This window comes from Pipra filicauda, unplaced genomic scaffold (genome assembly GCF_003945595.2).
Source record: "Pipra filicauda isolate LSUMZ 115617 unplaced genomic scaffold, ASM394559v2 scaffold618_size212816_pilon, whole genome shotgun sequence".
In the NCBI taxonomy this organism is placed as follows: domain Eukaryota; kingdom Metazoa; phylum Chordata; class Aves; order Passeriformes; family Pipridae; genus Pipra; species Pipra filicauda.
In genome coordinates this window covers 132687-145949 of record NW_024104774.1, presented here as the reverse complement: position 1 = coordinate 145949, position 13263 = coordinate 132687, and the positions used below count along the sequence as shown (strand labels likewise).

The following is a 13263-nucleotide window of genomic DNA, read 5'->3' as shown; positions in this document are numbered from 1 at the left end:
TGCACCTTTCTAAAGAGATCATTTTTCTTCCCATAAGACCTTCATTTACAAAGGTTATTAGCCCACGTCTCCACCTACACATTCTAAATATAAGGTACAGAGAAATCATTTCATCTCCACTTTCTTGGGTTTTAATGTGTATCATCCTGAACAGAAATACAGCCAATGTTAAAAATCACCCCCAATTTCATTTTTTCATGGAGAAGAGAAATGAAGCATTCCTTTCATTCAGTCACAGCTATGATTCCTTAAGAACAGAACAAGGCAGCTCATTTCCAAAGGAGATGTCCCAGACTGTGTATTTAGTTCACACTAACAGGCTGGACTTCCAAAAGAAGCATGGTTTAAAACACATAATACTGGTCATTCCTTAGAAACAGCTCCAACTCAGGTTTCCTAAAGAAACCAAAAAAGCATGCAGGCTGTCTCTGCCAGGGACACAATGAGTATTTATTGTTCTGCTGGGCTTGACCAACACACATCTCTGTACTCCACAGCAACAAACAAAAAACCCCACAGAACACCCGCTAATTTGCAATGTTACCAGAAAGACTGACTTTAGCTGCTGTAAAATAAGGAAGTTGCTCCAATTAGATGCAGAATTATACAGCAGAAAGCTGTATAATTCTATTTTAATTCTTTTATTTTTATAATTCTATATTTAGCACGTGCTAAATACACTAAATACAACAGTATTGATAATAAGGTACTCGTAGAACTGCAAACTCCTTAGAATGGGTTTGTATATCAAATACCTACATAAAGCCAAGATAACATCAACATGAAATTTCTATGAAAAACAGACTGAAATGAAAATATTTCAGGTTTCCAGTACTGATAGAAGTGACTCTAAAAATAAATTTCTTTATTCTGTGGTTTTACTACTCTAACAACTCCTCCCACCCCACAAAAAGAACAAGATAAAATACCTTTTTTCGATTTTGCTCCAATCTTCAATTTGGATGGCCAAGCAATCTGTGTATTTGTTTCTTCCATAATCTGTTAAAACAGAAAGCAGTTATGCAAAATTGAGTTTTTATTGTTCTTCTACAAAGTCATAAGTTGCTTTTTAAAAAAAGATCTTCACCATTTTTAAGTTTGTTGGCTATTATTACTTATAAATAGCACAAGCCATTAACTACATTTCTGGTTTCCTTGAGAATTTTTGTCTGTTAATAAACAGGGCTGAGTTCTGATCACTCCAAAGAATTGCAGAGAGCAAACCCAAGATGCTCAGCAGTTTCCTTGAAGTTCAAATGAGCACTACTACCTACAGCATCTCCACGTCCATCTCAGAGAGAAATTCAAACCTTTACAATTCAACAAAAAATTTTCTTTAGTTATCTTAACATAGTTTATAAGTAAAGCCTATCAAATTTAAATTGAGTCCTTTGGGCCTCCATAGGTCAAGATATATCAGTTTGCCTCACCTTTACCCAAAAGCGGCTTTTCATTATAAGCTTACCCAGACTTCACAATTTTTACTACTCAGTTTAGCTGGTCAGAGTAGACATTTGACAGCATTTATTATGACACAGTGTACAACCTTCTGTACACCTCTAACCAGCCAACAAGGAAAAACCCTTCACACACACACACTCTCTCCTACTTTGAGAGCCATGCAGTCATTTGGCTCAGAGTTGACTTATTTTGTTGCTGCCTTGTTTCAGTGAAGTTCACTCTATTATGGGCATATTATACTGAAATTTCATTCTGTCAGAGTTACAGTGCTTCACAAACCCTTCTAGTGGTGAGACAAGAAAAGGAACTGCAGGACACCAAAGACTTCATGTACATGAATTGAAATCCAGCTCTAAGAAGCTCTGGGCATGTCTACAGAGACTAAATACCTTCTCTTTTATATTGTGATGTCATCATCAAGCATGGTGAGATCATACCTCTCACCATGAGATAATGAAAACAATTAAAATGTCGAAATAATTAGAAAAAACACTTCCCAGACAAATGCTAATGCATAAAGAAAACAGCTAGAATACCAGTAAATTTTCCACAACAGTAAAATTCAGAACTAAGGCAGGTTTCTCTAACAGTTCAATTCTTATCTTCTACATCCAAACCCCCAGGACATCACAACAACTTGCAGATTAGTACGCCATGTGGAAAAACTGAAAGTGTCAGCCAGACTTCATTATACTATATTTTTGGTTTCAGCAACTATGGGATAATAAGTTACAGCTGAAATAAAACATTTCCAGGAGGGTGAAATTCATCAGCAACATACATATACTTTTCCCAATTTTTCAATCCAGATGTTAAAAAAGCTGTTTCAAAGAATTCACTTGTCTCTGACAGAAGGCTTTGGGCCAGGATTACTCTCGGTTGGGCAACAGGCAACAAAATACACAGAAAATTGGAAGGCATTAGCTAAAAGGAGAAGAGAGATGCTAAAACAAAGAATGGTGCAGGACTGAGTTAAAGAAGATCCAACATAAAAGGAACCACAAGAGAGGAGACAGAAGAGGAATGAATGTCATTCAAGGCAAGTGTTAGATCCCATCAGTCAATAAAGACTTCTATCTTAAAGAAATTAAATCCTCCCCATTTCTGATGCTAAACTAAAATAAAATGAAATGAAAGCCCACAACTTCAGAGATGCACATTCTGAGGACATATGAGAGAGATGCATATGAGATCTTCAAAGGAAAAGTAGTCTGACTGGCAGCCACTGAGATTTGGCCAACCTAATATCCTTAAGCTCTTTGGAGAAAGCAATGCTAAAAATTACCACATTAGACTAAAAAGGCAACTCAGTCTGGTCACTACAAAGACAAATTTATCTCCTGTTTTAGACAAGCAAGCAAAAAAAAAATAAACCTGGCTGCATTTAAAGTAAGAGCATTTACTGAAGTATCAAAATGCTCAGTGTGTGCTGGCTTTTAATTCCAAGCTGTAACCTTTATGATAAATCAGGGCTTTAATAGGAACCTTTAAGAACAAATTCAACTATACTGCTTGCTTTTTAAACTATTATCATATTTATTAGGTATTGTATTTATTGCAACAGCAGGAGCGTCACAAAGCTCTAGATAACAAGGAACCAAGTTTTTACTAGAGCAGTTCAACTTGAAAGTGAAGATCATGTTGAAAACTGCATCAATTTTTGTTCTGGTTTTACCATTCCAACCCAGGCACTTTTAAGTGCCAAGATTTTTTTTTTTTCCCCCTGAAACAAATTTGGAATCATTCCATGAAAACCTCAACTGCATGTTGCAATGGGAACAGCTTCATTAGTGAAAACTTGATGTTATGCCACATGTCCTGATAACAGCAGTTATCAAATGAACAAGACAACTCACAAGTGCTATAGCTGTAATACATGCATTCCAGTTGTATAACTACTTTAGTTACATAACATGTAAAGAAAATTCAGCCTGGGGATGACTCAGAGTTCATCATCTCTGCAGAACTGCATCTCTGCTCAGGCTTCCTTATTTTCATATAAAATAAGTGATGGGGTGAGCACTAACCTGTACTTGCTTCACCCTGATGGATCAACTGACCAAAGGGAACAGGCATATTTGGCAGCAAGATTTAATCCCCCTAGTAAATAATCTCAGGCTCCTTCTTAAAATGAGGGAAACCCTAAGAAATTGTCTTTCTACAAGTTCCTTTCCTTCCCTTCCTCCCAGAGAAATTGCAGTGTTTAGGAGCAGAATTACATAAGCTGTTCTCAGTGAAGAACAAACAGAAGGTGACAAGACACTGGAAGACACCAACAGAACAAGTAAGGCTGTACCCTGACCCTGACAAAACTGGCCCTAGTTGCAAATTATTGGGCCTTCAAGAAAAAAAAAAAAAAGTCTAGCTGTAAGGCAGCTGGAAGACAAGCTTTTGGCTTCCTTGTATTCCAGTTTGAATAGTTTATAGTTTAAGCACTTTGGGGAGTTTTTACATTAAGACAGCAAGAAATTATTGTTTCTTATGATGTATTTTTTTAGCTGATTTTGGATGGAAACTGGAATGCCCTGAATGCAAAAAAACAACCAACCAAAACTCCCCCAAAGCCCAAAAGCATTTCAGAATTCAAAGGAAGTATTTTACAGGCAGTAGATGAACAAGAAGAACATACCTAACAGACCTTTCTTCATTTAAAAAAAGCACATTAAATCTAAGTACTATTGTTTATAGTTACTGTTGGTAAATCACCTATTTTTGACCTTCCCACCTCTGGGATTTATGCATCTTAGCCTTTTCTGCCCCAGTTCTTATTCACAGTGGGGAAAAAAAAAGGATCAGACAGCAACCTGCATCTAGTAGTGGGAACCTGCAATTTTTTTCTCAACTTTAACTCAACAAGCAGCTCATTCCAACTGGAATGACAAAAGGAACCCTCAAAAAGGCAAATGTAACTGGCAAAAAAAAAAAAAAATCCAGTTTGTATTTCATCAATGGAAAACCCTTCTCTTTCAGGGGAATTAGCTTGTTCAGTTTAACCTTGCTTGATACAACAGAAGATGCATACGCCATTTCAATACACAGAGTACCTGGACAATGAATAAGCATAGATGTTAAAAATCTTATAACCACTTAAATTATATCTTCAGAGCAGGTACGTGTTTATCTTAATCTGTATGGAAGAATATATATTTATTTTAAATATACAATAGGGGGTTTTTTAGATACTTTGAATTTTTCATGCAATTAAAAACCCTAGAAAGTAATCAAATTGTATGCCCACTGGTTGTTTTTTATTTCTCCGCCCATGTCTTATTTTTAAGAAGTTTCTTTTCTTCCAAGTTTGCCTACATTTTCCTCTGTGCAGGTTGAAAACAAACAGAAACACCAGATTTAGAACAACATCATCAATGGCACTAGACATTTACACTTAAACATTTGCAGAGCTGCAGAGGTGCCTTATTTTCTACTGCCAAACAATGGAAATCCTGAGGGAGGACCTAAATTCTGTGCTACTTGGAGTATTTCAGACTCCATTTCCTGTCAGCAAACCCTGCCCATGAGCCTGCTGACAAATGCTGACAGCTGAACATCTTTCATGAAGTATTTAGCAGACCGGTTCAGTAAATTATACAAAAGAAAATTAAGCTCAATAACTACAGGTGATCACGTCCATGAAAATAAAAACCATGGTCTCTGGGACAGCATAAAACACAGCAATGGATGAGAAACAGGGAACTAAGCAGTGATTCAACAATTAGCCCTTTTGAAAGGGAACCTACACCTCTGGGGTACTGTAGGCAGGCCTTCCTCCTTCAGCAGGTTAAGTGACAAAGCCAAGAAGAATATAGGGACAAATAATTCCATATTTCTAGATCTTGGTTTTTACTCAGGAACTGCCTCTGTGTGCAGACAAAAAAGTTACCACAGAGCATACAGTCAAGACAGGGCCTAAACTATATTCTGAACTACCTTTAGTCGTGCTTATGCCATTCTCAAACCTGCATTTATGCATCTCACAGAGAGCATTTCTCAATATAAAATCATATTCTAGCAAGACAAAAAAGGAATGACCAAAGAAGCAGCTATTTTTCCAAACAGCATGAAGTTTAAAACTGAAAAAAGCCTGATGCAATGCTAGTGCAACGAGTCAAAGGAAAAAGCAAAGGGGAGGAGGAATGAATTGGAAATTCATTGAAGAATGAGACAAAATGTAGATGGCTGAGCTACATCAACAGCTCTCCCTCCCCTCAGAAAAACCAAAATTGCAGGGATTGAGCTCTCCATCAGGCAGATACTGGGGAGGGACTAGAAATGCAAGATAGGCCCTGTTCATTTATATTTCACGAGCATACCTTGGAGCAGCACCTCTAGAGAATTATTACATACAGATTTCGCTTTTCTCACTAACAAAAGACAAGAAGTATAAAGCACTCGGAGCCATAAACAACCCACAACAGGTATCCCTAGGGAACAAGTGCTTTGCAGTGTAACTGTGTTCAGTTAAAAATCGCTGCAGTGGAGAAAATCCCATGTGTGAGGGCAGGACAAGGACAGGGAGGGACAGAGAGGATTGGAAAAGTGCTGTTCACATGAGAACAGAAATTCTGTCAGGAGATGTTTGGTCATTTTGTTTTGAAATTGAATCTCCATCAGGTTAAAGAAAACACAGCAATTCTTTAGAGATGACCATTGCTAACTAACTCTGTGTAGGGTAACTTGTACCCAATCAACACTCCATAGCTGCTGAAGGGAAGGTGATGATTGATTTGTTACATCACTGTATCTATCCCCGTTGCCCCATCTTGGAAAGCCATTTTTGCCAGATACAAAAACTTGTTCCATCAGTTTTATAGGAGACAAAGATGAGAGTTATTGTACAAGACAACAGGGAAAAAAAAAAGAATAAACACAGGAATACAAATAGTAAAAAAACCCCCAAACCTGTACCATGATAATGGCCTTTCAAAAATGTTTCCATAAACATGGAGTATTAATGGGATAAAAGCCACAAAAAGTGAAGGGCAACTCAACAAGTATTTTTAAATCAAACAGAATAGGAACAGCACAAATTTGCTTGCTGAACACAGTTTTATGAACCATAATGGAAGCTAGGGCTGTGCAAAGAATATGTAGAAGTTTCAAGTTCCAGTTGATCAGCAATTTTAATCTGGACAACAAAAATATTTTTCTGTCTAAGAAGGAAGAGACACAGACAAAAATCAGTTCAACATAAATACAGTCACAGTTTTGATGCAAAATCTGCCCATAATTGACAAGAGTAACAAGCAAAGGGATTAGTTATCCAATTTACTAACTCTCCTCCAAAAATAAGTGCCTAAATTCATTATTGAAGATTTCACTCATTAAGAATTATTACATGTAAATTAGCATTTCAGAAAATAAAATCATTACATGTTCAATCTAATTTAGTATTAGCCAAATCAATGAGTATGTGATAATTTTCAAATCAGGCCTCAGGATGCCTAATAAGAACACACACACACAAATTTTGCCAGTCTCTGAATACCTGGTTTCAGAGACTTTAAATCTTCATCTTGCATCTTCTGCTGTGAGAGAAGTTGGATTAGTCCCCTCAGTTTGTAAGCATTTACAGCTGTGTAAACAAGCTTATTTTTATAGTTTATTTGAACCATGGAATATAATTTGCATGAAAATTAAAGAAAAATATATTTCCATGCGAGCAGGAGAAGACCTGAGCTGAAGAGTCACAGCAGACAAGTAAAATTCTACATAAGCTGATACTTATTTTTTTCTTCTTCCAATGCAGAAGGGGTGATGCAGCAGAACCCGAGAGGATGACTAATCCCTGAGCATGACTTTTGGCAGCAAGAACAGAGCAATGGGTGTAGCTGGAACCAGAAGACGTTTTATACTTAATGGTTTGAAGACGTTTTATACTTAAGGGTTTGTTGTTTTGGGTTTTTTTTTCGGCTTTGGGGGGAGGAGAAAGCAAGGGAAGAACAAGGGTGGGAAGGAAGAACAAGACACAAAAAGGAGTTGCGTGAAGTTCCCCAGGAACTGCCAGTGGGAACGCAGCCTCCACAATCAGCGAGGCCAGAGGGAGCCAGGGCACATCAGGGGTACAGCATTAAGGACTACTGGGTTTGGCAGGGAAATATGAGGGATGAAACAAGTTAAAGGAGATGACAAAACTCAGCCCAAAGCTTGGGGCAAACATGTAGCTCTTGTGGAAGCCTGGCCAACATTTTGGATACAGCAATAGATTCACATTCCAAGCCTTGTTACCCCAACTAGAATTCAATATTTGTCCAAACTAATGCTTTAAAAAGAAGGTATTACCACCACTTTTCTGCAGGTAAGGGTGAGAGGTTGTTCCTGAGCAGGAACAGTGGCAGTGGCCCCCAGACTCCCACACATTCCAGACTACAACACCATCCAGAGTTTGCACTTTGTGCTCCTGTGTGGCAGAAAAACCATCTCCTTTGCAGAGTGGAATCACAGCCAGAATTAAACCATAAAACACAGAAAATTCCTTAATAAAATTGCTCTTAATTTAGATTGTCAGTACTAATAATATACATCTATGTGTAAACTGCTTAAAATATACAACAAAACAACACATAGAGAGGACATGGATCAAGCTCCAGTCATGTGTCTGTACAGAAAAGAGCATTACAACAACAGTACCTTCCCAACTGCAAGGGCATGAGTGCACATGTATCCTGTAGGATAGGGGCACATGATTTTCCTATTTTTTATTCCAGCAGCCAGAAACACCAAACCCATTTTTAGAAAAGTATCTGTGGGTGACGACCACTTGGCCAGTCCTTCTTTCCTAATTTCACCAGTCTTGAAAAATATTTAAACTACTTCAGACACTACCCTATGGAATATGGATAAAGTTCAGTACTGCCATGTTTTTGTTCATGCTTCCACTCCAAGTCATTTGTTTCAGTACTGCAGGAAATTGATCTTCACATGCTCACTTGTCCGTCTTCATTAAACTGATTTTTATTTTAAGTTTTCACTAAATGCTAAAATAACTTGATCAAAAAAGCATTAAAGTGGTTTTCAATTTTCCAGCTAATCTAGACTGATGTATAAAAAGGGAACAGAAGGCAAACTTGCCTGTTTCCCATTTGCACACTGCTACACAGCTTCATGTCAAGCTAAGCAAAACACCAACATGCTTCCCTCCAGCTTCTCATGACCAACAATTTTGTGGTCTGCATTTACAGACTTTGAGACTTCCACCAAGCAGCAAACAGGCTGTTTGTTGTCAAGGACTATATCCTAGCCCAGACTGACTCAAATTTGCCATCTGCACATGACATTCACAACTATTCCTAAAGACTTCACCAAGAACTAAGGCAAGCATGTGCACGATGAAGAGTTAGCAAAGCTAAAATCAGAGGTTGACATCATAGACAACGTATTTATGTATTTATTCATAGTTTTAATTAATGTGTATCAGCTGATAATACTTCAAAAAACTGATGAACAAATTATGTATAAAAGCAATAAAGGCAGCAGAGTAAAATACATCAGTTTTACAACTCAGACTTCCAGGCTGTACATGAAAGCTCTAAATCCCAAAGGAGGGAATTGTCCTGTGTAGACATGGCTTTGGAATTTATATTGTTTCTTTTCCAGCAAGGGATTTTAAGCCTAGAAGGGATGAGAACACGTGCATGTATGCACACACACACATACACTGCATCTCTTTTTAATCACTTCACCTGAAACAAACTGAGAAGGATCATTCTTAAAACATGGGTCTTCTTAAAGCAAATATTGCAGTATTGTTGCTGCCCAAAACTGCATTAAGTGAACCTTCTGCAACAAAAATATTTACAGAACTTCGTACTTTATTTACAAATACAGCAAATAGGGTTAAGTGAGAACAAAACTATGAATCACATGCCCTTACCTGGGGAGAAACATTATACCCCTTCCTTTCTTTGACCTGAAAGTTTTGTTTACCCTTAATGGAAATATTAGCCAAAGGCCAGGGGTAATACTTTTATTTTAAATAAGTGACTTAAAGTATAGTAAAAAATGTAAAAGGGTTATTCAAGCATGCAAAAAAATTAGCTATAAATGTATCTGTGTGTACAGCACTTAGGAATTCTACACTACAGTAGGAAAAAGGGGAAATTCTAAAAAAAAAGAAAAAGAAAAAAGAAAAAAGAAAAAAGTATTACTTAAAAATGAAGCCCCCACAGAACACAGTTAGAAACACCAAAATGCATCCAACTCTCCTCTCCAAAAGCAGGATCAGCAAGTCTCCTCCCTGCAAATCAGAAACCTAGTGTATATTCTTAGGTTGTATCATTCTCATACTCATCTTCATCTCCTTTTTCTTCTTTTATTTTTTCTCTTTTTTTTCCTCTCAAGAGAAAGAGTACAAGCATTTCCGAGGACTGAAATCCCTCCTCTGTTTTAAGGGAGAGTTTAATTCCCAGAATCAAAAGCATTAAACATCTCAATTGAGACTGTGGTGACAAATCACTCCTCCTCTGTTGCTGCACAATGCAAGAGATCTTGCACAAAGTGTTAAGTATAGCAATAAAGTGGCATAAAATTGAACTTTATCAACTAAAACTCTGATTCACTTGGAACTCAAGCTCCAAGCAGTGATATATAAAGAGCCACTCAGCATAACAGTATGGGATCAAAATCTCCACTATTTCTGGCCAGGGAAATTATTCACAAGCAACTTGTCAAGGACGGTTGTTGTTTTAAGACTTCTACCTGCACTGAGCACTCCAAGGATGAGGCCCATCAGAGAACATTTTCATATTACAGGTCAACTCTCAAGATGGTGCCCATTGTATCAGAAGCAGCACAGAAGAAACAAGAAATCAAATGAAATAAAAACCCCTTATAATTACTCCACTGCCTTGACAGAACAGTCCCTATACCAAAGACATGATGAATGAGCTTCCCACAAAAATGAAGCCTTCCTACTACTCAGCTCTGCCTGAACTAAGCAAAAAGTTAAGTAAGCATTCTAGATTTACCTTTGTAGAGAAAGTGATCCAACCTAAACAGTCTCCTTCCCACTGGGTGTGGTTTTGCCAAAGGGGAGACAAACTTCTCAATCCCAAAACTTCCTGCAAATGCTGACTGCCACTGACATTCTTGCAGCCCTCTAATCCACGCCACCCTCTCCCAGCAGTCATTTCCTCTTCCCAGGAAGCTAAATGAGAGGAAGCTCCCTATAAATTAAAAGTGCATGCCAGTGTTCCCAGCCCAGCCCAGCAAGGCCGGGTGTTTCCAGCCAGTTCTGGAAATGTATGGCCTTAATATATCCTTGTCACATGCCATGAGCCAAGCTCTACATCAGGAGGTTATTTTAACACTAATGCACAGACTGATTTCTACCCAGAAAAAGGGGAATGAGTGGAACGAGTTTCCTCAGTTCAAAACTGGTCCTGTGGTTGAAACAGAGACAAGACCCACAATGACAATAAAATCACCATGGACTCATTATGTCTCACCAGCAAGATAAATAACACGGGAAGAAACCGATAGCTGAGCGGTTGCCATCAGAAATGGGAATATGGCCTCAGGGAAACTGTAGCTATAAATAGGCAGTTTGAGAAAAGTCATGGATGAAGACACATGGAAAACCCTTCAGAACTCACTGCTGAACATGGATAATAATTAGCTTGAGACATCTCAGTCTCAGGTCAATGATTAATATTTTTAATGCCTGAAAATGCCCTAAGCCACTCGCATTAGAAGCTCTAGATATGTTTCATGTTCAGAGATTAAAGAGGAAGACTGATAGACTTTCAGCCTGACCTACTGCAAACAGAAAAGTAACTTTTTTCAGCTAAATTTTTTTGTATCAGAATATACTGGCTATACTTACAGAAGTATTCACGTATACATCAATACTGTATCAATATAGTCACATATAAGAATTCTACAAAAGTAGATCAACACAACATATATTTTTGAAAGACACAAGAGAAAATACAGGATGTTGCAAACCAAGTTTTTTCAGTCTCAGATAAGCAAACAAGATTTGAGGCAGCTCCTAGAGCTTCCTAAACAAATAAAAGGTAATGCACACTCACTAGTAGCTACAGCATATAGAAGAACTTTACAGAAACATGATTCAAGATGCAGTTAGACATACCTATTTTTCACATCTTCAAATAATTGCAGGGTTTTTTTATCTTTGGTTGGTTGGTTGGTTGGGTTTTTTTAATCTTTTACTGTTTCCAAATATCTGTACTGAAAGATCAACTGGTTTTAAAGGATGGTTTCACCACACAGCACTTCCAAAACGGCCTCAGTATCTCTTCAGGTGCTAGTTATTTAATAAAATTAGAAGCTACAGTTTAAACATGTTACAAGCAAGGACAGGAAGGGAGAAAAAAAAACAAACCAAAACAAAAACCTCCTAATCTTTCTTTATACTCCTGAGCTCCCAATAATTAACAGAAGATATTTTGGTACACACATGTAACATTTGTCCAATTGCAACTTGATATTTCCAAGCACGTTTACATCCCCTTCAGGGAATAATAGAGTCTGCAGCCAAGAGAAGCATGAGCATTTAAACACACCTTTTGCCTAAATCCGGAGATATCTTAAAACCCCCAAGTATCTGCAACTGGGTAAATGCATGCAAACACTATTTCTAATTGATTAAAAAAAAAAAAAAAGAAACTCAATACATGAAAGGTAAAATAATCTCAAACACTCAGAAATGGTAAACCCCACAGGTTACAGTTGGCTGGTAGGATATTGTCCTTCCCACAAAATCAAGCTCTGCAAATGAACTCCTGAAAGCCAGGAAAGCAAGAGTTGAAGAGCCCCTTCAGGAGCACTCCAGAAGCCCATGACTAACACGTACACACCAAATTATCCTGAGCTGCAGAGCTTAAATCTGACCCAGAGTCAAGCACTTGAGCAGAGCACCAGGTGTGCATCATTTCCAGTCACCACTTTCTGCACGTGCAGTCCCACACCAGCCCAAGAACTCCACCCAGACTCTACTGAACCCCCAGCCTTCACCTATCACCCCCCCTACTGCTGATAGTCCCAGGAGAAAGCCCAAGGTGGGCTCTTGTCCTGAGAAATTTCAGAATGAAAGTTTACCATCAGCACTAAGACTGCCAAGTGTTCAGAGGGAAAAAAAGAAAACCTTGATGATGCAGGAGCTAAAAGCAAACCAAAATGATGCATTAAATTCCTCTCTGTCCACACGGCCAACCCTCATCTGTTTTGGATTATGAACTCTTCAGGGCAGAGGCTCACCACCTTCTTACATTTTATATAAGAGTGCCATGCTTATCTATAGTGCTACATAAGTTATATGTTCCTTGGAACCACGTCCTGGCTTTGTCTGGGAAAAAGCATTGCTTGCTATGAGGCGTGAACCAGATGTTATGGAACTTAATGGAAAAAATCCACCATCAAATGAAAATGGGCTTTGGATCAAGAACAAGTAATAACTTCATATTATGTATTCCTCTCACAGAATAAATTAGAATAACCATTTAGAGAGCAAGGTCCACAAGGATTTTTTACATAAATAGTATGTAACACAACAGCAAACCAATCCATATTTATTTAAGATTACATGTCACTGAACTGCAGATCCAAGAGCTCTAGAGAGAAAACTATCCCATTATTTACTTATTTCTTGCTAAATTATTAGCAGCTCCCCAGTGGTTTTTGCAAAATCTGGATTAGATGATGCTAGGTTTTCCCACATTTGAAGCAAAACTAAAACTTAGAAATATTAGAAGAAAGTGTGATAAAGTTCTCAGATTTTTTTAAAATGACACTACCAAAAGACATTCATCTACTTTTGACTTCCATTCAGGAGCAGAGGAAGGG

At 37.9% G+C, this 13263-nt stretch overlaps 1 protein-coding gene across 1 annotated transcript in view; it reads right to left on the bottom strand.

The window, feature by feature from the left end:
• BICC1 (BicC family RNA binding protein 1) overlaps positions 1–13263 on the bottom strand; it is a 102536-nt gene that overhangs the window by 52720 nt on the left and 36553 nt on the right. Inside the window, exon 3 of the mRNA XM_027745978.1 lies at positions 930–999. Coding sequence (XP_027601779.1) covers positions 930–999 — 70 coding nt within the window. The remainder of the gene's footprint in view (positions 1–929; positions 1000–13263) is intronic.